The 26,484-nt window shown below is 31.6% G+C and overlaps 5 protein-coding genes across 9 annotated transcripts; 2 read left to right on the top strand and 3 right to left on the bottom strand.

The window, feature by feature from the left end:
- On the top strand, positions 1 to 4,162 carry LOC101514651 (formyltetrahydrofolate deformylase 1, mitochondrial-like). Its single transcript, XM_004491852.4, has 8 exons — positions 1 to 197; positions 487 to 599; positions 1,542 to 1,692; positions 2,040 to 2,113; positions 2,210 to 2,369; positions 2,806 to 2,904; positions 3,207 to 3,293; positions 3,868 to 4,162. Exons 1-8 carry the CDS (start codon positions 57 to 59, stop codon positions 4,150 to 4,152), a joined length of 1,110 nt encoding a protein of 369 aa, XP_004491909.1. The 5' UTR covers positions 1 to 56; the 3' UTR covers positions 4,153 to 4,162.
- A 370-nt stretch (positions 4,163 to 4,532) lies between these two features.
- On the bottom strand, positions 4,533 to 5,472 carry LOC105851716 (uncharacterized). Its single transcript, XM_012713364.1, has 3 exons — positions 5,133 to 5,472; positions 4,875 to 5,005; positions 4,533 to 4,757 (listed from the first exon to the last, which is right to left on the bottom strand). The coding sequence occupies exons 1-3, from the start codon at positions 5,470 to 5,472 to the stop codon at positions 4,533 to 4,535; spliced, it is 696 nt and encodes a 231-aa protein (XP_012568818.1).
- A 120-nt stretch (positions 5,473 to 5,592) lies between these two features.
- On the bottom strand, positions 5,593 to 9,643 carry LOC101515733 (uncharacterized). 3 transcript variants are annotated; one of them, XM_004491856.4, is made up of 8 exons: positions 9,485 to 9,643; positions 8,608 to 8,776; positions 8,243 to 8,362; positions 8,081 to 8,124; positions 7,836 to 7,961; positions 6,742 to 6,826; positions 6,018 to 6,074; positions 5,593 to 5,933 (listed from the first exon to the last, which is right to left on the bottom strand). In XM_004491856.4, the coding sequence occupies exons 2-8, from the start codon at positions 8,749 to 8,751 to the stop codon at positions 5,856 to 5,858; spliced, it is 654 nt and encodes a 217-aa protein (XP_004491913.1). In that variant the 5' UTR covers positions 8,752 to 8,776; positions 9,485 to 9,643; the 3' UTR covers positions 5,593 to 5,855. The 3 variants fall into 3 exon arrangements, with proteins under 3 accessions (XP_004491913.1, XP_004491914.1, XP_073222722.1); XM_004491857.4 differs by having other exon boundaries at positions 8,608 to 8,767; positions 9,485 to 9,611; XM_073366621.1 differs by lacking the exon at positions 9,485 to 9,643 and adding an exon at positions 9,439 to 9,457.
- A 1,107-nt stretch (positions 9,644 to 10,750) lies between these two features.
- LOC101514101 (ultraviolet-B receptor UVR8) lies at positions 10,751 to 19,158 on the top strand. The gene is made up of 9 exons (XM_004491850.4): positions 10,751 to 10,912; positions 11,613 to 11,919; positions 12,328 to 12,521; positions 12,608 to 12,655; positions 13,407 to 13,479; positions 13,697 to 13,868; positions 14,642 to 15,073; positions 15,388 to 15,579; positions 18,810 to 19,158. Exons 2-9 carry the CDS (start codon positions 11,661 to 11,663, stop codon positions 18,868 to 18,870), a joined length of 1,431 nt encoding a protein of 476 aa, XP_004491907.1. The 5' UTR covers positions 10,751 to 10,912; positions 11,613 to 11,660; the 3' UTR covers positions 18,871 to 19,158.
- Positions 19,159 to 19,564: 406 nt separating this feature from the next.
- On the bottom strand, positions 19,565 to 26,246 carry LOC101513562 (agamous-like MADS-box protein FUL-L). Of its 3 annotated transcripts, none has more exons than XM_027332313.2 (9): positions 26,141 to 26,246; positions 25,764 to 25,978; positions 22,508 to 22,580; positions 22,118 to 22,182; positions 21,351 to 21,450; positions 21,171 to 21,212; positions 20,671 to 20,709; positions 20,257 to 20,402; positions 19,565 to 19,928 (listed from the first exon to the last, which is right to left on the bottom strand). In XM_027332313.2, the coding sequence occupies exons 2-9, from the start codon at positions 25,946 to 25,948 to the stop codon at positions 19,796 to 19,798; spliced, it is 783 nt and encodes a 260-aa protein (XP_027188114.1). In that variant the 5' UTR covers positions 25,949 to 25,978; positions 26,141 to 26,246; the 3' UTR covers positions 19,565 to 19,795. The 3 variants fall into 3 exon arrangements, with proteins under 3 accessions (XP_027188114.1, XP_027188113.1, XP_004491906.1); XM_027332312.2 differs by lacking the exon at positions 26,141 to 26,246 and adding an exon at positions 26,069 to 26,132; XM_004491849.4 differs by lacking the exon at positions 26,141 to 26,246 and having other exon boundaries at positions 19,565 to 19,913; positions 25,764 to 26,055.
- Positions 26,247 to 26,484: the final 238 nt, after the last annotated feature.

The following is a 26,484-nucleotide window of genomic DNA, read 5'->3' as shown; positions in this document are numbered from 1 at the left end:
TGATGCTTATCCATCATGGAGTATAACTCATTGTGGTTTACACAGAGAGAAAAAAAATGGGTATGGTGAGAAGACTCTCCCAAGTTTTGGGATTCACCAACAACAAGATCAGAAATATCTCCTTCAAATCTTTAGATCCCCCATTACCATTACCATCACCATCACTCAACCATGGAATCCACGTCTTTCATTGCCCTGTAAGTCCCTCACATTCCACACTTTTTTTTCTATTGGAAACACTTAAAGGAATGATTTTTCCATAGCCCATTATTCAATTTTAAAAAGGGTTTCTTCAATTATACTTGGTAATGGCTCCGTCCAACACGACTCTGACACATCAATTATATTCAATTAACTTATTTTATCAAATTATTACTGATGTCGAGGTGAAATGTCTGTGTCTGTGTCAATATTGTGTTATTTGTCTATAGGGTAATGGAAATTGACTTGTTTTTTGTTTTGTTTGTGATTTTGTGATGTGAATAGGATGCTGTTGGAATTGTTGCAAAGCTATCTGAATGTATTGCTTCAAGAGGTGGAAACATTCTATCTGCTGATGTTTTTGTTCCTCAAAATAAACAGGTTTTTTACTCTAGAAGGTAAGGTACCCTCTTTCATTCATTTTCTACTTTTTTTTATATATTATGCCATGCAAACATAATCAATATTCTCTTGCTCTTGGGTTTTTAAATAGTGTTTTAGCAGAAAGGTTCTGTATGGATAAACAACTTTATTAAGTGCTTATCCTATAAGTGCTTATGTAAATGCTATTTTTAAAACAAAAAGATAAAATAATGTCAAACTGTTTTTATATAAGCTATCATGGAGAGTTTATGGAAATAAGCTGAAACAACTTATGGGCATGTCATAAACTGTTTCCATAAGTTATCCCAAATAATTTTACAAGTGCTTATACTAGTAGGTAAACTCAATTATGTCAATCCAAACAGGTCTAAAAGGGGATGTGAACTAGTTTATATTGATGTCCAATGAGAATCCAATATCTAGCAGTTATTTTTAAAATGCGGCTACCAAATGGGTTTATGTTGCATTATGACGAGTTCTCATTGAATTTACTCCGACAGTGTATCCTCAATTGGATTTAGGATTAGGATTGTTCTTAACATCATGCACTGAGGCTCGATTTGGATTAGCTTCTAGCTTATATAAGCTTCTCGATTGAAATAAATTTATGATTCTTCAGATACAGGAATGTTCTTTTAAGCTTATAGATGTTAATGAAGTAGTTAAAGATAGAGACACTAATTTCAACTCATGCAAGAAGTTGTTGTTTGAAAAATCTGATGATGATTATTACCATTTTAAAACTTTTTTCCATTAAATGTATCTTAAAGTTATTGACTTATTTCCGTATGCCTTAACATGCTATGGTGTCGAGTTTATATCAGTGTGAGTGCTTGATCTGAGCTTTATAATCCAATGCATAGTTAAAAAAGTCGGATTCTGAACACTGACTTGAAGGAGTGTATGGAAACAAAAAAAATGACTACAGCTGCATTGACTTGTGTTGATCATTGCAGCGATTTTGTTTTTGATCCTGTTAAATGGCCACGGATGCAGATGGAAGAGGATTTCCTAAATCTTTCACAGGCATTCAATGCAATGAAATCTGTCGTGAGGGTGCCGGCTCTTGATCCTAAATATAAAATAGCTGTTCTTGCATCAAAGCAGGTGTGCATTATTATCACTATTGTCATGTTACATTGACATAATTACATAGACATAGATAGACATATAAATAGATATGAGTCTGTTTGGATTGCTTATAGTCATAACCATTGGTAAGACTGTTTGAGAGAGCTCATGAAAAGAACTAATGACATGTCGATAAGCTGTTTTCAGCTTATTTCTATAAGCTCTGCATGATAGCTTATAAAAACAGTTTGACTTTAATTTATTTATTGTTACTTTAATAGCCTATACATAAGCAGTGATAAACATTTATGACACAAGCACTTAAATAAGCTGTTTATCCAATTAGAGTCATATTTATCAAAGCCTTCTTTCGTTTGCTACAGGACCACTGCTTGGTTGATTTATTACATGGATGGCAGGACGGAAGATTTCCAGTGGATATCACTTGTGTAATTAGGTGAAATTTCAGAACTACATCACTAAATTGATTTATGTCTCTCTTTTATATGTATTTTCTTCACCTTTTAATTGCCTTATATGATGTTTTGATCAGTAATCATCATAGAGATTCAAACACCCATGTGTTTCATTTTCTTGAAAGACACGGTATTCCATATCATTTTTTAAGCATGACCAAAGACAATAAAAGAGAAGGGGAGATATTGGAGCTGGTTCAGAATACTGATTTTGTAGTACTTGCAAGATATATGCAGGTAAATTATAATCCGTGTTTGCGGCATGTTTTTATACTTCTAATATTTGAAAGAATGTGATCATTTGTAACTGAACTTGTCTGTTTGGATCAACTTATTTTAGTTTATCTATCGGCATATGCACTTGTGAAACTGTAAGCTTATGAAACAATTTATGATATGCCCATAATTTGTTTTCATCTTATTTCCATATGCACTCTCCATTAGCTTATACATAAATATTTATATGATAAGCGCTTAATTAAGCTCTTTATTGAAATAGGAATTCTTAATATTGGGATGTTTTTTTGGAAGAAATGGTTCATCTAGTATTTTCTGCTTGTACAACTTATGAAAATCTGAGAAACTTTTATTTATTTTTTATCTATTGTATATCAATGTTAATATTTGATTGTATTGAACTATTGATACTTACAGCATTGATTTATATGTAAAGATACTATCCGGAAACTTTCTAAGGAGCTACGGGAATGACGTAATTAACATTCACCATGGTCTGTTGCCATCATTCAAGGGTGGTAATCCATCTAAACAGGTTGGTCTTCCTGCACTTTCATAGGTTAAGCTTATGACATGTTCATAAGTTGTGTTTAACTTATTTTCATAGGCTCTTTAGGATAACTTATAGCTAATGTAAAAACAATTTACTTTATTTTATCTTTTGTTATATAAATAGCTTGTACTTAAGTATTTATATGATGAACGCTTTGTGCTATGAATGCATGCTTTATGCTATAAGTGCTTAATTGAGTTGTTTATTCAAACAGGGCCTTACCACTTTGTTATGCACTCTTTATGATTCCTTTTCTCAGTTAATATGCTCTATTATTTTGGCAGGCCTTTGAGGCTGGTGTTAAATTAATCGGCGCAACAAGTCATTTCGTGACTGAAGAACTCGACGGCGGACCTATAATTGAGCAAATGGTAAACATAAATTGCCTTGCTTCCTTTGTAATAAGATGTGAATAATAGTGTTGATCTGAATTGCTTATAGGTTATGATATACATTGACATGTGTTAGGAATAGATACTTCTGCAGAGGAATGTATTTAGCTTATTAATCATTCAAGTTATATCAATCCACAAGTTTCCAAATATTTATTTTGAGTCCTATAATACTTTTCGGTGTAACTTCTGTTTGGTGTCTATATTGTGCAGATGCATGGTATATCTATCCTATGCTTAGTTGAGTTGATTTATTTGAGCTTATCTACTGACATAAGTACTTGTGAGACTATTTGAAAGAGCTTATGGAAGCAATTATTTCCATAAACTCTCCAGTATAGCTTATAAAAACAAGTTATGACTTATATGAAAACAGTTAAATTTATTTTATCTTTTGTTTTATAAATAGCTTATACTTAATCACATATATGATAAACACTAATGTTATAAGCACTTAACCAAGCTGTTTATTTAAACAGAACCTTGATAAAAAGTCTCGATTATGGCTTGATACTATTTATGGGAGGGTAATGTGGTTGAATCTCATTTGCAGGTTGAGAGAGTTTCTCACAAAGATAACTTGCAGAGCTTTGTGCAGAAATCAGAAAATCTTGAGAAACAATGTCTTTCCAAGGCTATCAGATCTTATTGTGAACTTAGAGTATTGCCTTATGAAGGCAAGAAGACTGTTGTTTTTTGGAGGAAACAACAAATAGCTAAACATAATGCACACCAAAATTTGGGGTGCATTTGTATTTACATTCAATCATTTAATTGTAAAATTCAAATGATATTCCACTTTACTTTAGATGCAAAAAATGAGAATAAAAAGGCTTGAACTTGATTCATTTGGTTATCATCACATTGATAATGTAATGAATATAATCAGCCATTATATACACTGCATGGCTTCTCCAAACATACAGGGCGTTTAATACAGATTTTTTCTCTTTCGTAAAATACTACATTTAAAAAAAAAACTTTTGAAATTTTGCATCCTTTTGTTATAAATTTTTAAAATGTTAAAATCTAAAATCGGTTAAAATGAGATGTTTTTAGGAGTTTATCAAAAAATTATTTTATAATTTTATTTTATAATTTTAAAAAAGTGATTTTCATTAAGACAAAGAAACACATATCAACTACTATTGGTACTTGACTTTTGCTTGGAGCAAGTGACGAGTAGTGGAAGACATCTCAACCAGATAAGTAACATGTTTAGAAAGCCACGTATTGGTTGGAAGAAGTGATATGATACTTAATCTTACAAGAATTCCTGAAGGTTCTATGCTTAAGTAATGAAGTCCATTGTGCTCCTGAGTTAACAAAGTCCCAAGTAAGCTTTATCAGACCAGCTTTGATGATTGCCTTTATGGACCTTAATCCAAGGCCGCCATCTATAACAGGTTTGCAAATATGATTCCAGACAACTGTGACCACTTTCTGAGTAAAGATATTACCAAACCAGATAAAATTCCAAACCCAAGTATCTAAGGAATAAAGAATGTTAGCGGGGCAATTGTAAATGCAAAAACTATATAAGAGCATATCATGAATAACCATATTAATCGGTTGAACTTTGCCCATGATCGAAAGCATGGACCCCTTCCAATAGGAAAGCTTGTTTTTGATGCGATCAACAATGAATATTAAATGGTTAGCTTTTAGTTTCCTGCTAAAAATTAGAATCCCTAAATAAAGAAAGAAAATTCTATCTCTAGAGAAACCCAAAGTGGACTTAATACTAGAGGATCTAGTGCGATAGGTGACATCCAAAAAAAATTTCGATTTCTCTTTACCATTTACTTGACTAAAAACTTGTAATCATGATCCAAAAAGAGTTTAAACTTTTATGACTAGCTTTGCAGAAGATCGTCACATCATCAACATAGAGCACATGACTAGGCATAGCAAAGCCTCGAGGCCCTGACATCAAGTGCAATTTGCCATCAACGTCTAACTTAGATATGCCTCTACTTAAAACATCCTCTGCCAGACAAAAGGGAAGAGGAGATGATGGATCCTCTTGTCCGAGTCCCCTTTTACAGTTAAAAAAACCTAGCGCTTTACCATTAATAGAAATAGATAGCTTAGCCGAGTGAAAAATAGTACTGATCCACCAACAAAAAGTTTCATTAAAACCAAAGGCACACAACATTTATCAAAAAGTTCCAATCAATAATATCAAAAGTCTTCTTGATATCAATCTTTAAAGCTAACCACCCCCTCCCCAAAAGCCTTCATGCCAAGAAGATTTGACATTTTGTACTAAACAATGTATTGCAAAACAATATCAATTTTTTCAAATTTGGCTACGCCATATAGTAGCACTATAGCTACTATTTAACAACACTTGTTATTATAAGTTAAATAGCAAAGTCATTCAATTTATCGTTGGGGATAAACAATGTATAAGACTTTCAAATTGGCTTACATCTTAATATACTAATACAATACTATATGACACTAGCTTCTTATTTCCAAATTATATCATTGTAATTAAAGACAATAGTAGAATCATAAACTTTGAGGAGGTAAAAATCAACTTGTAGCAACTTGGAAAGCTCTCAAGAAGACCTCAGGGGGCTGTGCACCACTGAACTTCTGATTTCCATTAATCTGTCAAATGAATATATGAGTCAATCTGCTCAACGCTGATCACTATGTACCTAAAATAAAACTACTAATATTTTGTACACCTACCACATAATATGGAACCCCTGAGACGTTTCCTGGGCATGTTTTAAGCTCATCCTCCACCTAGGTGGAAAGTCATGGAAAGCAAGATCAGCAGTGATGCAACTATTATTAAATGTGTGTTTGATTCTACGGTAACAAAAATTGATTTGTAAAACTGGTTGAATAAAGGTGGATTGAATGTAAATGATTTATGTTTGAATACATTCATGTAAAAGCGAGTTGAAGAATAAATTAAAGTGTACAAATCAATTTTAGAGACAAAAACTCCAAATTCTAGCTTTTAAGCTGGAATCAATTCGTGAGACAAAACCAATTATACAAGAACACATTCAAACACGTCAAAATCAATTATATTCTTCTATAATCAATTTTGCCTCGTACAAAAGTGAAACCAAACATCCAAGCTGGCCATAATAATTGCTTATGATATCTATTGTGGTAGGGGATTTGGATTCTCTGTAGTCATGAAGTTGTAGATTTCAGTCGTTAGATAAGATCAAACAATTTGTATTTTGTGATGTATTTTTAAAGTTGGTTTTGGCAAAGTCAGATTACGAATCATCTGAACTTTGTTCAATGATCAATATCCTTTGACTGTGTGCTTTGCCCGACTACATGAAATCCAAATCCGGTTGCACAACTGATAAAAATGTGTGATTTCCTAGCAACTAAAAAGATTGTGCCGCTACTTAAGAGGAGTTTTGCTTATATTAAACTTCTTTTTTACCTCCTTCAGCCCATTGTTAGGGTTCTTAAGAAACTCTTCTGCCCCTTCTATACCAACCTTGGCAGCAGCTTCCACAAGAAACTTCCTGCATCCAAATTGAAAAGGTTAATGCCTGTCTGTCACTTTAGAAACTAGATTTGATTTGAAGACATTTGGTGCAAATGTCATGCAATAAAACATAGTCAGCTAAAGTCCTACCACAAATTACCATCCATCATTCTATATTTTCCATGGTCCTGATTTCCTATACCTGTTACATATTGAACATTCAATTCCTCTTTATTCATCTTTTGATTTATTGTACATAGCACATAAACCTAAATATTTAATAGAACCTCCTTATTCATCATTGGTAGTTCTCATAGTCCCCCAAAATGTAAACAAGTGGTTGGACTCAAATGGTTATTGAGCTTCAGTGAAAGTCGAATTGTTCGAGATTATCCAAATTTGAACTTTGGCTAGAACTATCGAAGGCAAGACTTTACTTATCTCTCGGCCGAACTACGAATTACTAGGACCCTATCTCTTAGAAACTGGAGGGTTAAAACCAAAAAAACATTTCCCAAGCTGGGTAAAAAAAGATATACTTAACCATGAAGAAATGATAAAAAAAATCAACTCTTGAAAAGTGAATATTCAGGATCATTGATATGTCAAAAAGCAGAACAAATTAACTACTGAAATCCATACTGATGAATAGCTATAGCTTTTCAAAGGAGTTTGAATAATATCCCAACAATTTCAAAGGCCCCAAATCAACAAATATAAAGATGATGTTTGGATAAACAACTTAATTAAACGCTTATCATATAAGTGCTTATGTAAAGTTATTTCTATAACAAAAGATACAATAAAGTTGAACTATTTTCATAGAAGCTATCCTAGAGACCTTATGGAAATAAGTGGAAAATAACTTATAGATATGCCATAAGTTATTTTCACAATCTCTTCCAAATAGTCTCGCAAGTGCTTATGGCATTACACAAGCTCAAATAAATCAATCCAAGTAGGCCTCAATACCACTCATTGATCACACAAAAAATAGCTCTAGAGACATAACACTCCGAATAAAAAAGAACAAAAAAAGTACTTACTGGTCACCAATGTATTTTCCTTGAGTGAAATAACCAAGGCCAAGTTCTTCAACTAGATTATGTTGCTTATCAAGATCTTGCTGTCTAGAAAAATATATAAGCCTGTGGCTGTCCATGGTGTTTCCCCTGCAAAATAATTGAAACAATGTTACTTCATCTCACTTAAACAAAAACTCCACTTTTAAGGTGGTTATTATTACAAAACTTTGTCCTTTGATGAGTTGTAAAACAACTCTTAATCTTACGTGCGTCCGGATAAACTATATTCGAGACCGACCGTTCTGAAGACCTGTGAAATACCAATTGGAATAAGAACTTTCTCAAAATTCACAGATGTGATGAAATTTTAGACATTACTACAACCAATAACAACAAATGTGATTAAGAGAGTGATTAGCAAAAAAAACCTCTAACATCCGAGCTTCCATCCGATTCGATTGGGATCCAAATTTGCTTGTGTAAAACTCCCTCTTGTCGATACTTTCTTTAGGGGCATCAGGGTTGAGTTGATAAGGATGCCATATTATCTGTGAGTTAATAAGTTAAACAACAAATTAGCAAAGGAAATGTCCAGAGTTGTCAATCACAGAAATAGCAATTTGTTCAAATTCTGCTACACTTCAGTGCTATAGAGCCACTTTTGTAATGAACAGCATATTGCGGAACAATAACAATTTGTTTAAATTCTGCTACATATTGCAGATATTTGACAAAACTAAAAATGTCAATCATATTTAGACCCCAAAACACACAATGAAAAAGAGTGTTAGACCTCAAAGTTGTATTTATCCTTAGAGGAAGCTATGGCTTTGTCTAGATTCTTTTTGCCAACAAAGCACCATGGACATACAGTATCAGAACTAACATCAATTCGAACAAGTTTCTTTTCGGAATGAGCATTGTTAGTGTCAGTCATGATCCTCCTGCTGTATCTGCAATGTCTATAAATCACAAATTAAGATTGCTATTACAAAAAAGGAAGAACAATCTATTACCTAAGACAAACATAGCTCATTAGTCATATTTGTATCCTCCTTATGTCCCTAGACATTTCTATTTTCCCTTTTTAACTATTACCCCAAATTTCATACATGATGTATACTTTTGTTCTAAAGTTAAGGCTAAACTAACAAATGTGAGATTTTCCAAAGCTTCTATTTTGTAATTTGAAAGGGTAAAAACAAGAATTTAATTGATAGGTTTCATCAGGGTAAAAGGTTTTTACACTATCATTATAATCGATGAATTATTAAATATGTTTGATTTTAATATTTTAAAAGTTATAAATATGATTTGTTGTGATTGATTAATTGACACAAAATGAAACGCTAAAAATGAAATATTAAGATAACAAAATCTCCATGTGTCAAACTTTGTATAATAAGTTATTAATTTTGCATAAAGGTAAAGATACAAGTTTCTTGAATGATCCAAAAAAACATGCTAGAAAATGAGCCACCATTGGCACAAAAGAATCAGGTGATGATTCAGAAACAACCCAAAAACAAATTCATACAGAATTCAATGAAAAAGGAGATCAAAAACAAATTCATACAGAATAGAACACAATCAAAAGGGAAAGTGAACATGATCAGAAACAAACTTGCAAAGAGAAAAATGTAGGAAGGGTAAAGAGAGAAAAGAGGCACCAGAATTCAGAAGCTTTGCCAGAGAATTGGATTTGTAGTTGTATGATGTTGAATTTGATGATAGAGTTCAAATGGAAAAATAACATTAACAATCCCAATTATTATTATTATTATTATTATTATTATTATTATTTATGATTGTTATTATTATTATTATTATTATTATTTGTTGACTTTATTGTCTTTAGCTTCTTTTCCGGACGTGTCGGAAAGTCATCGTTTGATATTGATTACCAACCTTTTTCTGTTATTTTTTATTAGCATAAAGTTAAAAGAGTTACGTTACTTATATATTCAATTAATAACAGTTAAAATTATTAGAAAATGTCTAACTTATACTTTAACTATATTCTAAATCACGTCCTACTAAATTAAATTTTCTCATTTTCAACTGTGCTTTTATAAATTGGGGGAAGATGAGAAGACATTCGGCAAAAGAACGAAATTGAAATAGAAAAAAAGTTTAGTGATTTTTTTTGAAATAAATGGGTGTTATTGATATTTTGGTCTCCGACTATTCAATTATACACTAAACAATTATATAGGTTTAAGTCACCTTATTTTATTAAAAATAAAATTTTAATTTAATCATTTATAAAATTAATTTTTTTAGTTCTATTAATTAATTTTTAGAATTTTTTGATCATCACTATATTTGATATCCTCATTAATGACATGACACTTAGATGTCATTTATGAATTGAATATAATATTTTATATATTATTATTGTTGTAATTATTTTTATTATTTATTATATTCATATATTAAAATATTAAAAATAATATAAATAAAATTTTAAATATTTTTATTTAAATATTTTAATTTATAAATAAAATAACATAAATTTTATTTTTAATATTTTAATGTATAAACAGAATAAATATTAAAAATAAAATAAATAAAATTTTTAAAATTCTAATTATTAAAAAAGTTAAATAAAATAAATTAATTTTAAAAATTATTTAGATATTTTAATTTTAATATAAAAATAAAATAAAAAATATATATTTTTAATATCTTAATATAAAATAAAATTAATTACAATAATAATAACATCAAAATATTTTATTCAACTAAAAAATTGTAATCTAAAGCCATATTATTGATGAGAGCATGATAAAAAATGGAAACAACCAAAAAAATATCAATAATTAATTAACAGAGTGACATACAAAATTGATTTTAGAACGAGGAGATTAAAAGTTGAACAAACTAAAGATTAGGACTAAATATAAATAACTATCTTTACACATTTAGTTTACAAGTGAGATTAGGAGTGAATTAAAGAAATAAGGTTATGAGGTAACTAGAAAATTCCAAACGGGTGGGTAACAGAGAAAGCATTTTGACACCGCTCCTTGCTTCTCAATTCTCAATTCTCAATTTTCAATTTTCAATTTTCAATTCTCTCTCTCATTTCTTTGCAGGTATGCATTCTACTCTCTCTCTCTCTCTTTAATTTCTCATACTACGATTCCTTTTATTCCTTACAATTTCATATCTTACATCTTTCCCTCCATAATATTCCAACCCCATTTCCCAAAATCTCATTTCTTTCATTTTTCGTCTTCATTACGACATTCCGCTTGAAAAATAGTTCTTTTACGCTGTCTTTGAGATCATACAGAAAGCCAAAATCAAAATTGGGTTTCATCTTATTTTTGTTTTCATTTAATCATTGTAATGTTTCTTGGGGGTTTATTTTCCTATTATCATCATCATTCATATTCATTTCATGTGTTATGCAACCTTTGTTATAGTTGGTGTTTTTTTATCATCATTGATTGAAATTTAGAAATGGAACTTGTTGGACTTTGCATCTCTAGGCCAACAATCTATAGATATTGATGCAATTAGTGTTGTCAATAGCATAAAATAGCGGTTTGTTCAAATTTCGTTATTGCGACAATGCTATAGCCTGCCTCTATATGACAACTGTTTATATTAAATAGCATATCATAGACCAATAGCGATATTCTATAGCTGCTATTTGACAACATTGAATGCAGTTGGAGTTTTCATTATCATTGGTTACAATTTATAGATTGAACTTATTGAATCTTGCATCCCAAGGTCAAAATCTATGGATACTAATGCAATTTATGTTTTTATTTTCATTGGTTGTAGTTAAGAAAATCAACTTATTGGATTTTGAATCTCAAGGTCAAACAATCTATGGATATTGATGCAATTTTTGGTACCACACGACCAGTGGCCGCAAATATACCAAGGAAGAGTGCCATTTATGTGTGGGGATATAATCAATCTGGGCAGACAGGTAGAAAGGAGAAAGATGATCAGTTGAGGATTCCAAAACAGCTGCCTCCTCAGCTGTTTGGATGTCCGGCTGGTCTCAATACGCGCTGGTTGGATATTGCCTGCGGTCGGGAGCATACAGCTGCAATAGCTTCCGATGGCTCGCTTTTCACTTGGGGTTTGGACATCTTTTACTCTTTTTTGATTTACTCATTTGTTCATGTGTTCATTCAAACATTTTGTTTTATAGTGTTGGATTTGTTTTGTTATGATTGTTATTCAGGCAAACTGAATATTTGATGAATAGATTCGAAGCAAATTACTTATACCTTTGTTCCCCAATTTCGGGTACTAGACCCTGCTAGGGTTTAAGGAGTGCCAAGTGCCTGCTGCTACAATAATGTTCACGAGCTATCCCACTTTAGTGTTTTTCGGGTCGGCCTTTATGTGCCGCTATCCGGGATTGATAACACTGCTATGGTTAATAATTACGATTGTTTGCTACTATTAATAACGTATATTGCAAATGGCTTCAAGCATAATAATGCCAAGTGTCAAAGACTAATGCATGTATCCGATATCTCAGGGGCTAATGACTTTGGTCAACTGGGTGATGGAACTGAGGAGCGAAGGAAACATCCAAAGAAAGTCAAACGATTAGAGTCAGAGTTTGTAAAATTTGTATCCTGTGGTGCACATTGTTCTGCTTGCATTGCAGAACCTCGTGAAAATGATGGTACTGTCTCGACCGGAAGGCTCTGGGTATGGGGGCAAAATCAGGTATTAGATTTTTAAGGGTTAAGTTAACACAAATGTTCTTCATATGTCATATATGATATTTCTTCAACTTGTTTTTTATATTCCAGGGATCAAATCTTCCTAGGTTGTTTTGGGGGGCCTTTGAACCTAACACGGTAAGTACATATGTTTGAGCATATACGACTATATACATGTAACATGTCCTCGTATACCTATACATTCATTATGACCCAAACAAATAATGCATCCATTTATTTGCATTGTTTATTTTATTATTTGCCTTGTTTATATGTAAATAGATCCAATTACTCAGAATGAACTCTTTCCAAGCACGTCTTATCCTTTTCCCCTTTCCCCTAGGGTCAATGTTGCTATCATATCTGACCGTTGATATCATATACATGCTAGATACTTTTTCTCCTGCATATTTGATACTCATGATTTATTGCCGTAGCTTACTATGCTTGTACTCATGATTTACTCACGATTATTCTTTCTTACTTAGTATAATATGCTCAGCTGTCGGCACATTGTTTTTCTACCGCATAAAACCTATTTCTTATTCTTAGGTTTAATAAGTAAGAAGGCCCAAAAAGACAATAATTGAAGCTGTTGTTTCATGCAATTGCTTTGGGGAGTGTATTTATTTCATTAAATTTCTTTTTACCCGATTTCTTGTTTGTAGTCTCTTGCTTACAATTGTGATATATGAATGAACCCATTCTCCTAGGGTTATGGTTAGTTTAATTTTATTAAATGTGAAGTAGAATGTATAGTTTCTCTTCCTTTTCTTAGCCGGGCACAATTTTTAAATGCAGCAAAAGTAATAGAAATCTTTTACATTTTTCTGTGTGTTTATTGATCTTTCACTTTCCATTTTGCCATCATTTATTTAATTACTTACAGATCATTAGGCAAGTGTCTTGTGGAGCTGTCCATGTGGTTGCTTTGTCTGAGGAAGGCCTATTACAAGCTTGGGGTAATTCTCAATGATTGGCTCTCTTATTCACTATTTTCTGTTTCTGCCTACATATATTGTTATTTATACATGATTTGTAAATTTTGTACCTATGTTTGCCCTTATAGAGTTGAGTTGGAGGCTTATGAGTTTACAGAGCATTGAATGTAGGAAAGTAAATTAAGAGGGTTTCTTGCGACATACTTATCAGGGTTGTCTTATTGTTTTCATAAACCAGGCTACAATGAGCATGGTCAACTTGGCCGAGGTGTTACGTGTGAAGGACTACAGGGAGCTCACATTATAAGTTCTTATGCTAAATACCTTGACGAAGCTCCCGAGCTCGTGAAGATTACCAGAGTGTCATGTGGGGAGTACCATACAGCAGCCATTTCTGATATGGGCGAGGTGTAAGTGATATGAAAGGACTCTCTAGATGGAGATATTTATAAATTTAAGCTTGAGAATTGTGGTTTTCCGCATGACACGTTAGGGAATCTCACTTCGGGAGACAAGATACAATGGAAATGCTGCATCTATTATGCAAGTTTCTATTCCCTTGACCCTTGGCTTGGTTATAACATATAAAACTATAGTTATAGTTATATATATTCCTCAAGCCAACTGTGTCATATTTTATTTTAAGCATTTTTAGTTTTATCTAGATTTTGTTTGAAAATGTCTGTGACAAGTTTTGTCATTATATTCACAAATAATCACGGTTTTGCTTAGTATTTTTTAACACAGACATAGCCGTATTTCAGAGTGATGCTTATTTAAATAAGGTCATTATACTTGTTATATGGTAGTTGAAAAATGTACGGTGATGTATGTATGTGCATGCATCATACATGGACACACATGTATTTAACTAGGTTGTGCATGAATGAAGGTTGGTCCAGTTGGTTAGGAGTTGACCCACACCCCACAAGGGCATGAGTTCAACTCCCGCTGCCGACGTGAAGACCAGATTGATGGATAATCTGTTAGTACCTCTGTTAGCATTGTCTGAACCTTGAGGCCTGCCCTGACCCTGATGACCCCATAGGAACCAAATACTAGACTATGCAAGAAATAATTTTTTCTGGTCATATGTTATTTGAGATTCATAAAATGATAAGTAATGGAATTTATCCCGTGATAATGTTTCATCACTTTTTATATTTGTCTCTGGACCTTGCAGTTACACATGGGGGCTAGGAAATATGGGTCAGCTTGGTCATTCTTCACTTCAGTATGGTGATAAAGAGTTACTTCCAAGGAGGGTAGTTTCCCTCCATGATATTTTCATAAAAGATGTATCATGTGGTGGTGTACATACATGCGCTTTAACTCAAGAAGGAGCACTTTATGCTTGGGGTGGAGGTCAATCTGGGCAGTTAGGCCTCGGCCCCGATACTGGATTATTCTCGTGTGTCGCTAATGACTCTCGGACATTTTTTCGAAACATTCCAGTTTTAGTTGTTCCAAAAGGCGTGCAACTTGTTGCATGTGGACATTCACACACACTTATTTGTATGAGAGATGGACGAATACATGGATGGGGTTACAATAGTTACGGTCAGGCAGCCAATGAAAAAACTACGTATGCTTGGTATCCATCACCAGTTGATTGGTACGTGTTTCTAGCTTAGACTGTTTGAATAAAGAACTTAATTAAGTGTTATGTATACAATATTTTTATAAAAAAGATAAAAAAAAGTCAAACTGTTTCCATATATACACTATAGACTCTTTTCATAAGCTATTCTGAAAAGGTTGTGAATATAAGTTAAACTGTTATAAGCTGTTTCCATAAGCTCTCTCAAACAGTCTTACAAGTGTTTATGTTAGTAACTAAGTATATACACTCAAATGAGTCAATCCAAACAGACCCTAAGTAACTTCATGATTTTGCATAGGGTATATGTTAAAGTTTTGAAATCACAGGTGTGTTGGGGAGGTTCGCAAACTAGCTGCCGGTGGGGGCCATTCAGCTGTGTTGACTGATGCTTATTCGTTAAAGGAGTTGTGTGAGTTTGTACTTGCAGATAGTATGACCTTATCTAATGCTGCTAAGGTTGAGGATATTGCATATAGAACTGGATCAGATGCTTTAGCCCGTCTTTGTGGAAGACTCAGGTATTTTATATAAACTGCAACACAATTAGAGTATCATTAATTTTTATTGGGATGTGAAAATATTGGTCTGCAATTGATAGTCCATTGTGATGGGTTGTTGTGACGGTTTTTAAGTTGCTGCCTTGTGACTAGGAAGTCATGTATTTGAGTTGTAGAATCAATGTCGCAATAAGTTTGACCCTTTCTTGGACCCTACTATGGTAGCAGTTTTATCATACAGAGGATGTCTTTTTGTTTTTTTGACTTAAAGGATATATACTGTTAGTGTAAATCTAGTTCACACTAACATCCAATGAAAATCCATTTTTTCTACATCACCCTACTTTTATAAGTGTATTTTGAAATCGATGGTGAAATCGACATGGAAAACGGAGGTCTCTCATTGAACGCAAGTGTAAACTTTTACATCAACAACCCATTAAACTCTTCAATTGATAAATCACAGTCAAAAGGAAAAACTAAATACTTTGTGAACTCTATTATTTGAAGTTCTTTTGGTCATATAAATTTGTACCACCTCAAAATCATGCTCACCGACGTACTTAATCCTACAATTGAATCTTAGAAGCATTCTTCTATACTGTAAGATTGAATACACCCAGTCATCAATCGTGTTTATGATTGAACTTTAGGTAAAGATATGACCAAAACAGAAGGCCCTTCATTACTCAATCTCTCCAATGACGGTTGCAAAAGATTGATTGATATGCCAATCCCTTTTGGACTTGTTGATTTTGTTTCCTTTTATATGAAAACCTTAGCTCAAAGCTCTATTTGAGGACTTTACAAAATAAGTCGCCCCTACATAATGGCAAAAGATTTTTCAATTTGAAATTTTATAAATCTAGTGTTGTCAAATAATGGCTATAATAATACTATACATCGTAGCGGAATTTGGCATACAATTATTATTCTACACGATATACAGTTTAGTACAAAGTATTGTTAAATAGTGGCTATAACAATCCTATAGTGATGTAAACTAGCAGAATTTAAACAAACCACATTTTTTTGCAATCCGCAATTTACAACATTGTATATGATAGTGTAGGTAGAAGTGCATAAAATTGGATGCTAAAACTGCACATTTCTTTTTGTTGAAGTTGTGGGAGTTTAGAGAAAAGAATGAGAGAAAATAATAAGAGTTTGAATGTTATTAATAATAGTTTTAAGTTGACTTGATTACAAAAGACTCAATATAAATCTCTATTTATGGAAAAACATAGATTCAATCCTAAATCAGGAACAAATCATAATAATAAGAGATATTCTAAGATATCTCTATGATTATAAATTGATCATAGTAAATAACTCAAGATACTCTAATATAATATAATAGTTATTATAAGATATTTTCTAATATTCTAACACTCTCCCTCAAGATAAAGCTTACTAAGCTTTAGCTTGTTACATGAAAATAATGTTTTGCTCTGCAAAATAATAAAAATGGATGGAAGGACAACTCAAGGATGCATGTGAAGTAGTAGAGAATTGCTATAAATATAGCCTAGTCAAATAGTCGGAATAATCATCAGTATGAGAGAAATTCATGGCAAACAATTGAACAAAACAAGGTCCGTTCTTCGAAAAACTGCATTTGGAAGTTTCAAACTAATAATACCGGAGACTCAAAATATTTAAACTTGAATTTGCTTCAAGGAGAGAGAGGCGTACTTTAGGGGGAGAAAGGTAAGGCTAGTACATCTGGGACAAAGATGAGGTCAGTGCATCTGAGACAAATTGCCAAGACAAAATGAGTCATGAAAATAAAAAGAAACCATCAGAATGACCGTTAACGGAAAAAGAAGTCAACGCTAATATGATTCATCTGTAGAAAAGGGTCACCACCGAAATGATCGTCGGTGGAAATATAAGTCACCGATATCATCTATTAGTAAGAACTAAATTGCTTGACAAACACCGAAGAAGCAACGCAGAGGCGTGTTTCAGTGAGAGAAAAACGAGACCAGTACATCTGGTACAAAGATGGGGCAGTGCATCTGGGATAAATTGTCAAGCTAAAGTGAGTCATGAAAATAAAAGACATCGTTAGAATAACCATCAACGAAAAAAAAAAAGTCATCACTCATATGATTCATATGTGGGTAAAAGGGCACCTCTGAAAGGATCGTCGATGGTAATAGAAACCACTGCTATAATCTATCAGTAAGAACTAAATTGCATGACAAACATCGAAGAAGAAGCAACACAACTCTATCGAAACGAAGCCGAGGTCAAACGAAATGATAAAATGTGTCCAAAACCTGAGACAAGACAAACCGAGAAAGGTCGCGTCGTCAACGGTTGCCAAACGTGCTACAAGGGCAAAAGTACAGTTCTTGTAATATGTAACCGTAACTCGAAACTAAAAAGTAAGGGCTTGAATCACAAGGCCGAGGCACGAGCAACGAGAAAGGCCGCGTCGTAAATGGCTGCCAAATGCGCCGTCCTGCGTGGTGGAAGGCAGTTGCGCATGGATTGGATGCGCGAAGGAGGAGACGACGCGTGTGGGCGATCTAGAAGATGTGAAGCTGACGAAATGGTCGTTTGCCGGAAGCAGTGGCGATGGCAGTAGCGAACTGAATGGAAAATGTCGAAACAAAGGAGATCATATCTACAAAGAGAAACTATTACATTTCCAAACTTTTGGGAACTCGGCAGCGGGATCGTTCAAGGAGGATCGAAATAGGCTCTAGATATCATGTTGAAGTTGTGGGATTTTAGAGAAAAGAATGAGAGAAAATAATAAGAGTTTGAATATTACTGATAATAGTATTAAGCTAACTTGATTACAAAAGACTTAGTACTAATATCTATTTATAGAAAAACATAGATTCAATCCTAAATCAGAAACAAATCATAATAATAAGAAATATTCTAAGATATCTTTATGATTATAAATTGATCATAGGAAATCACTCAAGATATTCTAATATAATACAATAGTTATCATAAGATATTTTATAATATTCTAACACTTGTATTGGGTTGGGCTTCTTTTGTCAATATGAAAGCAAAAGTTTGCTCTGCAAATTAAATATATGTTGTCAATCGGGGCACATTACCCTTTTTTTCATTGATTTTTCCCTTGTGTTATTATTATATTATTATTGTTTCTCCGCTTGTTTGTTTTGTGTTTGTTTGTTTTGTTTTATTTTATTTTATTTTTTGCTTTGATGTATATTCTCAATGAATCATATGGTGATGTTATAGCAACAACTTGATTGCAGAGAGTACATGATTGCTGGTGGTGCTCATGGACAAGGAGAGGAAAAGCACAGTAAAGTCTAACAAAGCTCAGTTAGAATTAATCATGATTATATGTGTATTCATGAAATGTATGTAATTACTTGTATTCATTACTGTAACTATGTTATTATTTGCACAAAGGTAGTGCAGTGTATATAGTGTTCATTTACTTAGCAGCTTAGTACCAAATAATGTATTTTAGAGTATGGCACAAATAATTTGGCTATGTTGAATAAATAAATCATTGACTCATGAAAGAGGAGGTACAATTGTAACTTGCAAACCCATTATCATCTAAGAGGTATTTAATAAACAATTTAACTAAATGCTTATTCAATTTGTAGTTGTTACAAAGGTTAATTTTATAAGTTTTTTACTGATATTACTTTTAATTGGTGACAATAAAAGTAAAATCTGTATAAACTTAAAACAACTTATAAAATATAAGTTATATGAATACATTTTTCAAATTACGTAAACGGGTATTAAAATAAAGTGACATAAACATAAAAACTCAAACAAGTTATTCTAAACATTTCAGTCTAAAACATAGGTAAATTTTAAGGTGAATGTGATCCATTATGGACAAGACTTAAAGATCACTTGAACTTATTGGAAGTACAAGATAACGGTATTCCTCGTCTTTATGAGTGAGACGATTAAAATTAAACATTGGTTGTAGTATCTGCCTTAAAACATATTTCATTGTTGTTCATATATTGAAAAGATATATTAATGGCACCAAATAAAATCTTAATTTACTGCTTAGAATCAACAATCTACATACATATAGCAGAGACTGTATTCTCATTGATTTGAAATATGAAGGGCAGGGTAGGGGCCATATTCACTAGGAACAGTTAATACCATTCTGACATAGTTTGTGCCTTAATAAGGCTTACACACTCATCATAAATACATATATATAATATATATGTCTTTCGCACATACATAAATACATGTCAACCTAGTTAGTGAGATGTTGCAGCATCCATGCTGGAATGAGACTAGTGTTGTTGCTAGGGACAATCTGAACTTCACCCCTTTCTTCAAATTCCAATGACCCTCTTGCTTGTAAAGTTCCACTGCATCCATCCATCCTTCCGTCATTTCCACACATTTTTTATCATCTCAAAACAACAATGCTCATAGCTAGCTATATATATATATATGTGTGTGTGTGTGTGTGTATGGGAATGTATGGAGTTTCTAAATTATACTAGGATCCATAGTTTTAAATTGCAGTTGTGATTGTGGTTACAATGTGAACTTTTATATTGCGGAAAATTACAAGAAAATGTGACCGATACAATTAAAAAATTGTGGTTGCAGACTGCAATTTAAAACTATGCTAGGATCGACATGTTAAGTTTGATAATAATAGATTTTTTTTTTTTGATACTACCTGCTTAAAGAGAGAAAAAATACCTGAGAGTTAGAGAAGGAACCAGTCTTTGTGGTGGTAGCAGATCAGGTTGACAAGTTAAGTTGAAGGTGGCTGAACATTGTCCTATGCCTATGGTTTCTGGGAATCTCTGTGGATGTTCACTCACTGTTTTCTCTTTCTCCTTTGTCTAATCAAAATAAATCATAAATGTAATCAAACATTAGTCTTTTTTTTACCACCTTTCTTTGGCTAGAAGGTTTTAAATAGTGGTCACGGGTTGCGTTGTAATCCATGATATTGCAGAGAATCGGGGTAACATACCCAGCCTCAATTACAGTCACATTGTGGTTTCGGCAATATAAAAAACTATGTTTGCGGCTCAGATCGTGGTCATAGACCTTTATTTAAATCCCTATTAAATTATAAGAATATTAATTGAGGAATGAGATTGCTACCTTTGCTAGCTTGCTGTTTTGATCCTGCAATGCCCTTGCCTGTCATTACACAACAAAATTTTATCTTTATATATCTCAAAAGTATGTATGTGGAAAAATCTTGCATTCATATGAAAACTAGTTTCACTTCACAACTTCAATTTTATGAACTCTACTAGACAAAGAAAAAACAAAGTAGAAACAATGATATCTATGAATACACTAATGTCATATGATTTGCTTGTGAAGTATAAAACAAACTTGTTATATATATTGACTTAGCTTTAACATGTCATTGCAATTAAGTTTCAAACTTGTATATAAGAAATATTATGTTTGGACTTGGATTGCATACAGCCAGCAATCCACGCATTGATACAATCAACACATCGGTGACTGTTAGATTGAGATCGGATATTCACATTTGAAGCTTAGTTTTTCATTTTAAAAAAAATTAAAATTTACATTGGAATCTGGATCGTCTGATCTCAATCCATTTGTCACTGACATAAATATCTTACCCTTTTATGCAGCTCTGAGATGGATTGGTTCATAACTTGGTTCTGCAAAAATCATATATATTGATCAGTCAATTTGAACATCAGCTGAAAAACCAAATGTTATATGTACTAATGCTTATTCTCTTCTGTATAGTTTTATCTTCTTATTTCTTGTAAATGAATTGAATAAGCATTCTTTACCTTTCTTGTTCGGATGCGCTTTAGCGACATGTCAAGCTGTTGCTCCAAACTCTGAAGCTCTTTCACACTCAAAGGATCAAGATCATGTCCCACAAAGTTCCTATATTCAAGATGATATAAGCTATGTATCATTCTTTCCATAATGTTTGTGATATTGATGCATCTAATCACATAACTAGACTTGTGAAGTGTCTGATTCCACAATACAGTTGACTGCTTTGAAAATCCAAATGATATTTGCAAATAGTAAATTACTTCAATTTTGTGTTAACTTTACGGTGCAGCCGACTATAGACCGTTAGATCGAAAAAGAGAAAATGAAGAGAGCAAAAGGATTGTTAGACAAATTTTGAGTGTGTTGAGTTTGGATTCCTATAAGTGATGCACCATGTAGCGGTCTACAGAACCGCTAGATCTTAATTCAAAATCAATTGCATTCAGATCCAACGGTCTTGCACTCCGTTATACGGTGCAATAGAGGATCCAAACGCACGAGAAAAAGTTTGGATCTCCTATAACATCTATTAGATACAATATTAGTCACACTAGTTAGATAAGTTAATTAGTTGTTAGTTATACTAATTAGTTAATTGTTCTTATTGGCTAAACCTTATTGTAGTACTTCATGTAACACAATTATCTCATTGTTCAATATACATTTTTTTACTTTTCTCTCTAACTATGATTTCTATTTAGAATTGTAATAGCTGAAAGTAATTGTTTTTACTTATTGTACATCTTACAATAGAGTCTAAATAAAAGTATACCTCAAGTTCCTCTCCAAGACTTGAACTTTAGCAGTTAGCTTCATGTATTCATAAGACCAGTTTCCCTATACAATCAAATGATCTCAATCATATATATTTCTTACGCATATAGATTGCATGCAGTCAAAAGTCAAAACTGTGTACAGTCACATAATTGGTTGTCTGATTTATGATCTAGATTTAAAGCTCATATTTTTATATTTCATAATAATAATAATAATAAAATCTACTTGAAATTTGTACCTTCCAATCTTAATCAGACGTTCACAAATGCATTTATTGTAAAACTGCATGTAATTTTGAGTGCATGGGAATGCTAGCTCATTCATATATGTTGTTTCTCTTTGTAATATATGTCAATAGAAATTATGTTTCATTAATGAAGAATACCTGTGCTTCAGTGTTAGCTCCAGTAAGCTCTGTATGGTTTTGTCTCTCATATCGTTCCAGGATATCTTCCATGCTGTTCCACAAATCAAAATGAGAAACTATCAAAGACACAAAATCTTTAACACATTTTTTTCTCTCTTTTTTCAGCTCTAAAATTACATGCATTCTACAAAAAATACACCAAATAATCATGCAAAAGTAGGAAAATCATAAGGGTATGTTTGGTTCAATAAAAAATGAGAGAGATTAAATGTATATTTGATACTCATGAGTGCATATCAAACAATATAATTGCGAGGGTTTGTCTAATATAGTGATCTCAAAAAGGGTATAGGATGGACTCTTACTAATTTTAATAAAAAATAAATTTTATAATAATAAGAGATGGAACTACAAATATAATAATTCATTAAAATTTATTAAAAAAAGTAAAGTCTATATTTAAACCAGAACGTCCCTTGATTTTGACTTGTCCCTTGATACTCATGCTACACGGCCCAATGATTAAAACCAAATGTCATTGAGAAATGTCAATATTATTAAATTGAATGTCTTGTACCGAATTCGAACTGAAAACTTCACAGTTACATATAAATTTATGGTGATATTTATCATCTCTTCTATAGACAAAAAAGAACCAAATGTAATCCTTTGCAAATTGCTTCTTCAATGCTATGTGATCATAAATTAATTATCCATAAGAAAAAGAAAATAAAGAAAACAACATTATAGGTGCATAAATCAAACCCATGCAAATAAACCACGATCTCCTTATCTAGTTATAGTACTGTTGACATTTAATGATACATATGAAATTAGAATCATATCCTCAATATAGAGAAATATATTAATAAAATAATTAAAATTATGAGTACAATGGTCAATGAGTACTCCAATCTATTACATATTCGGATACTATCTCCGTCTCCATTATACTTATCTCATTAAGATCTTACATGTTTTTTTTAAATGTTAAATTGTGTTAATTTCAATTATAAAATGAATTTTATTTATTAAAATACTATTATATACTATTGTTAGTAGTATATAGTTAATGAATTAGTTTATCCTACTTTTAACTTAATTTAGACCAGAAAATAGAAGTTAGTAGAGTAGTGTGATTTGAAATACAATAAACAAAATAAAAGTATAGTAGTGGAAACAAATAATTAATATTTTATTGGTAATATAAAAAGACAACTAAATTTTCAAATAAATAAATGAAACACTTGATAATAAAAAAAAAAAAGAATAAATGAGACAATGGAGTATCTCTAAACCTATATGACTTTAAAACAAGTCAACGGGTTACTATACAATAGTCCAAAAAAAAAAAAAACAAGACTAGAATAGAATCTCTATCCTCTCTCAAAATGACACAACTTCAGAACAATGTTTTAATATATGAGACACATAGCTATGTTTACAACATAAAATAATATTATTTGTCTAACATCCATAACGTCCAATGGCAACACAACAAACCATATGTCTCACATTTATGTACCTGTAGTTTCCTCTAAACTATATATATATATATAAATTTGTCAACTATATTACTATGATAAGCTTTGTCCACCATCAAACCAGTGATTAAACTCAAATGGATAATAAATTTGAATAAGAAAGAATCATTTAAAAAAAATTTAGTTTAAATATTAAAAATAATTATTGATCAGACTTATTAACAATTCTCCTAAAAACTTTATAGTTTAAAATAAAAACTCAACCATATATGTATAACCCACACATCAACATATATGATTTTTTCGTCCAACAAGTATAAGGTGATTTAATTTTTTTTATAAACAAAAGTATTATTAATAAAAATAGAAAAAGATACTCTAACCTATAAAACAACCGAAATCCAGACACAACATCATAAAAAAAAATGATTTATATTAAATCCTACTCCTATTATCAAAGAATGACATTTTTGTGGAAACAGAAAACCCTCAAAAAATCCACATGTCTATGCTTCTTTTTTCTATAGGAACCAGGAATCCAGAAGTCTTTAACTTCAGTTTTCCTCTGACTACTACTTTTGTACTATACTATAATTCAGCCAAGATTTTTTGTTCCAGCACATTGTCTTCCAACAGTTACTATAATACAATAAAAATATTAGGAATTTATGTGTAGTCCTTGATTAGGTCTTAGCCTTCATTAGGTTATATGTAGCTTCTTATACTCGAGGTGGTGTATATATCTAGGTTAATATAAATCTAGATTAGGTTATAGCTCCTTCTATATCACACATATATAGCTCTAGGGTTAGACTTATACATTTATTAACTTTATTTTTTTTTTTTTAAGATTTCATTTAATTCTATAATATACTATACAATAATAAGTAAGTGAAAATGTCTTGAAAAATATATCTATACAATAATAACATAGCTATATATAAGATATTTATAAATATATAAGTATATATGCATAAATTGAATTGAACAGGACACTGTTTATTATAGTGAAGATGAAGAATATGCATTGTCATGTCTATGAATGATAAATAGTGTACGAAAAACATACATCTAAAGAAACTCTTAGAGAAAAGTAACAAAGAAATCTTGAAGAGTATGGCTTGAAAAAAGGGTTGGATAGTGAAACACGATTATGTGAATAGATGACTCAAAATAGAGAAGAAAAGTACAAACAAACAGCAATATGTAGTACTCAACCACTCATGATGAGTAATGCTACATATTTAATTTTGATCCAAACTTAGTGCTATTTCAGTTAGGTAAGAGAGTTTGAAATAAACACAACAATTTTAAATATTTGAATCATGAAATAAACACCTACATATATAAATTAAAAATGAAGATGATAATATAATAAGATATAAAAGAGCCATGATCTAGAACAAAAACATGTATATATATAGAAATACATCACACGAGAACACCAAAAAAAAATAAATAATAATTATACCTATGTATATGGTAAGAAACGTTCCTCAACTAGATGTTGATGATGATAGGAAAAAAATGGATCCAAAATAACCATATATATATGAACAATTTGCTTATAAAAATAAATAAATTAGGATGTATATATGGTATGAAAATTTTCTTTAACTAGATGATGATGATAGGAAAAAGATGGATCCAAAACAACCAAATTCATATATAAATATATAGAAATTAAATCCAAAAATGAAAGCAAAGAAGAAAAAAAAATAAAGTGGAAATATATATAGGTGAAGTAAAATTATGAGGAAGAAGTTGTAGTAAATAATGAACTAACTAACCTTGGTGCTGAGGAAAACTCAAAAAGTTTTCCTTTGGTAGAGAACATAATCAAAGCAACTTGAGCATCACAAAGCACAGAAATTTCATTAGCTTTTTTGAGAAGTCCAGTTCTTCTTTTGAAAAATGTCACTTGTTGACTTGTTTTGTTTTCGATCCGTTTCAGTTGAACCCTACCTCTTCCCATAATGAAGATCCTTTGTTTGTTTTTTTTAACCTACCAACAATTCTTCTTCTAGTTAGAATGAAGGAATAATCAAAATAAAAAAAGAGATAGCTAGACAAAAAAAGTAACACAAGGGGTTACATATAGAGAAATATGTGATAAAGAAGGAAACCCTAGGTAGAGTAGATAGAGAGTATATAGTATATTGTTCACCTGAAGGAATTGAAGAGTTTCAGAAGAAATGGATGGTTTCTAATTAATAGCTTAGGATGGGGACTTTTTTATTATGTAAAAGAAAAAAATAATGCATTTAATTTATGGGTTTATTGTTTTTTTTAATGAATATTTCTACAATACCGTCTCTATTTTGGAATTAGTGATCTATTTGATTTTGATATATATTAAAAAGAGTTTATAAATGAAAGAGAGAATAATACTTTTATTAAATTACCCTCTTAAAGTTTTAGTGTATTCACTATTATTATAAATGAAATATTAAAGATATTGACTTGAGAGTAATTCAAGTAATATTAAATAGAATTAGAAAAATAATAATT

The sequence above is a fragment of the Cicer arietinum genome, chromosome 3 (genome assembly GCF_000331145.2).
Source record: "Cicer arietinum cultivar CDC Frontier isolate Library 1 chromosome 3, Cicar.CDCFrontier_v2.0, whole genome shotgun sequence".
Lineage (NCBI taxonomy): Eukaryota > Viridiplantae > Streptophyta > Magnoliopsida > Fabales > Fabaceae > Cicer > Cicer arietinum.
Note: the sequence above shows the minus strand (reverse complement) of the source record. Positions and strands in the feature narration are given on the sequence as shown.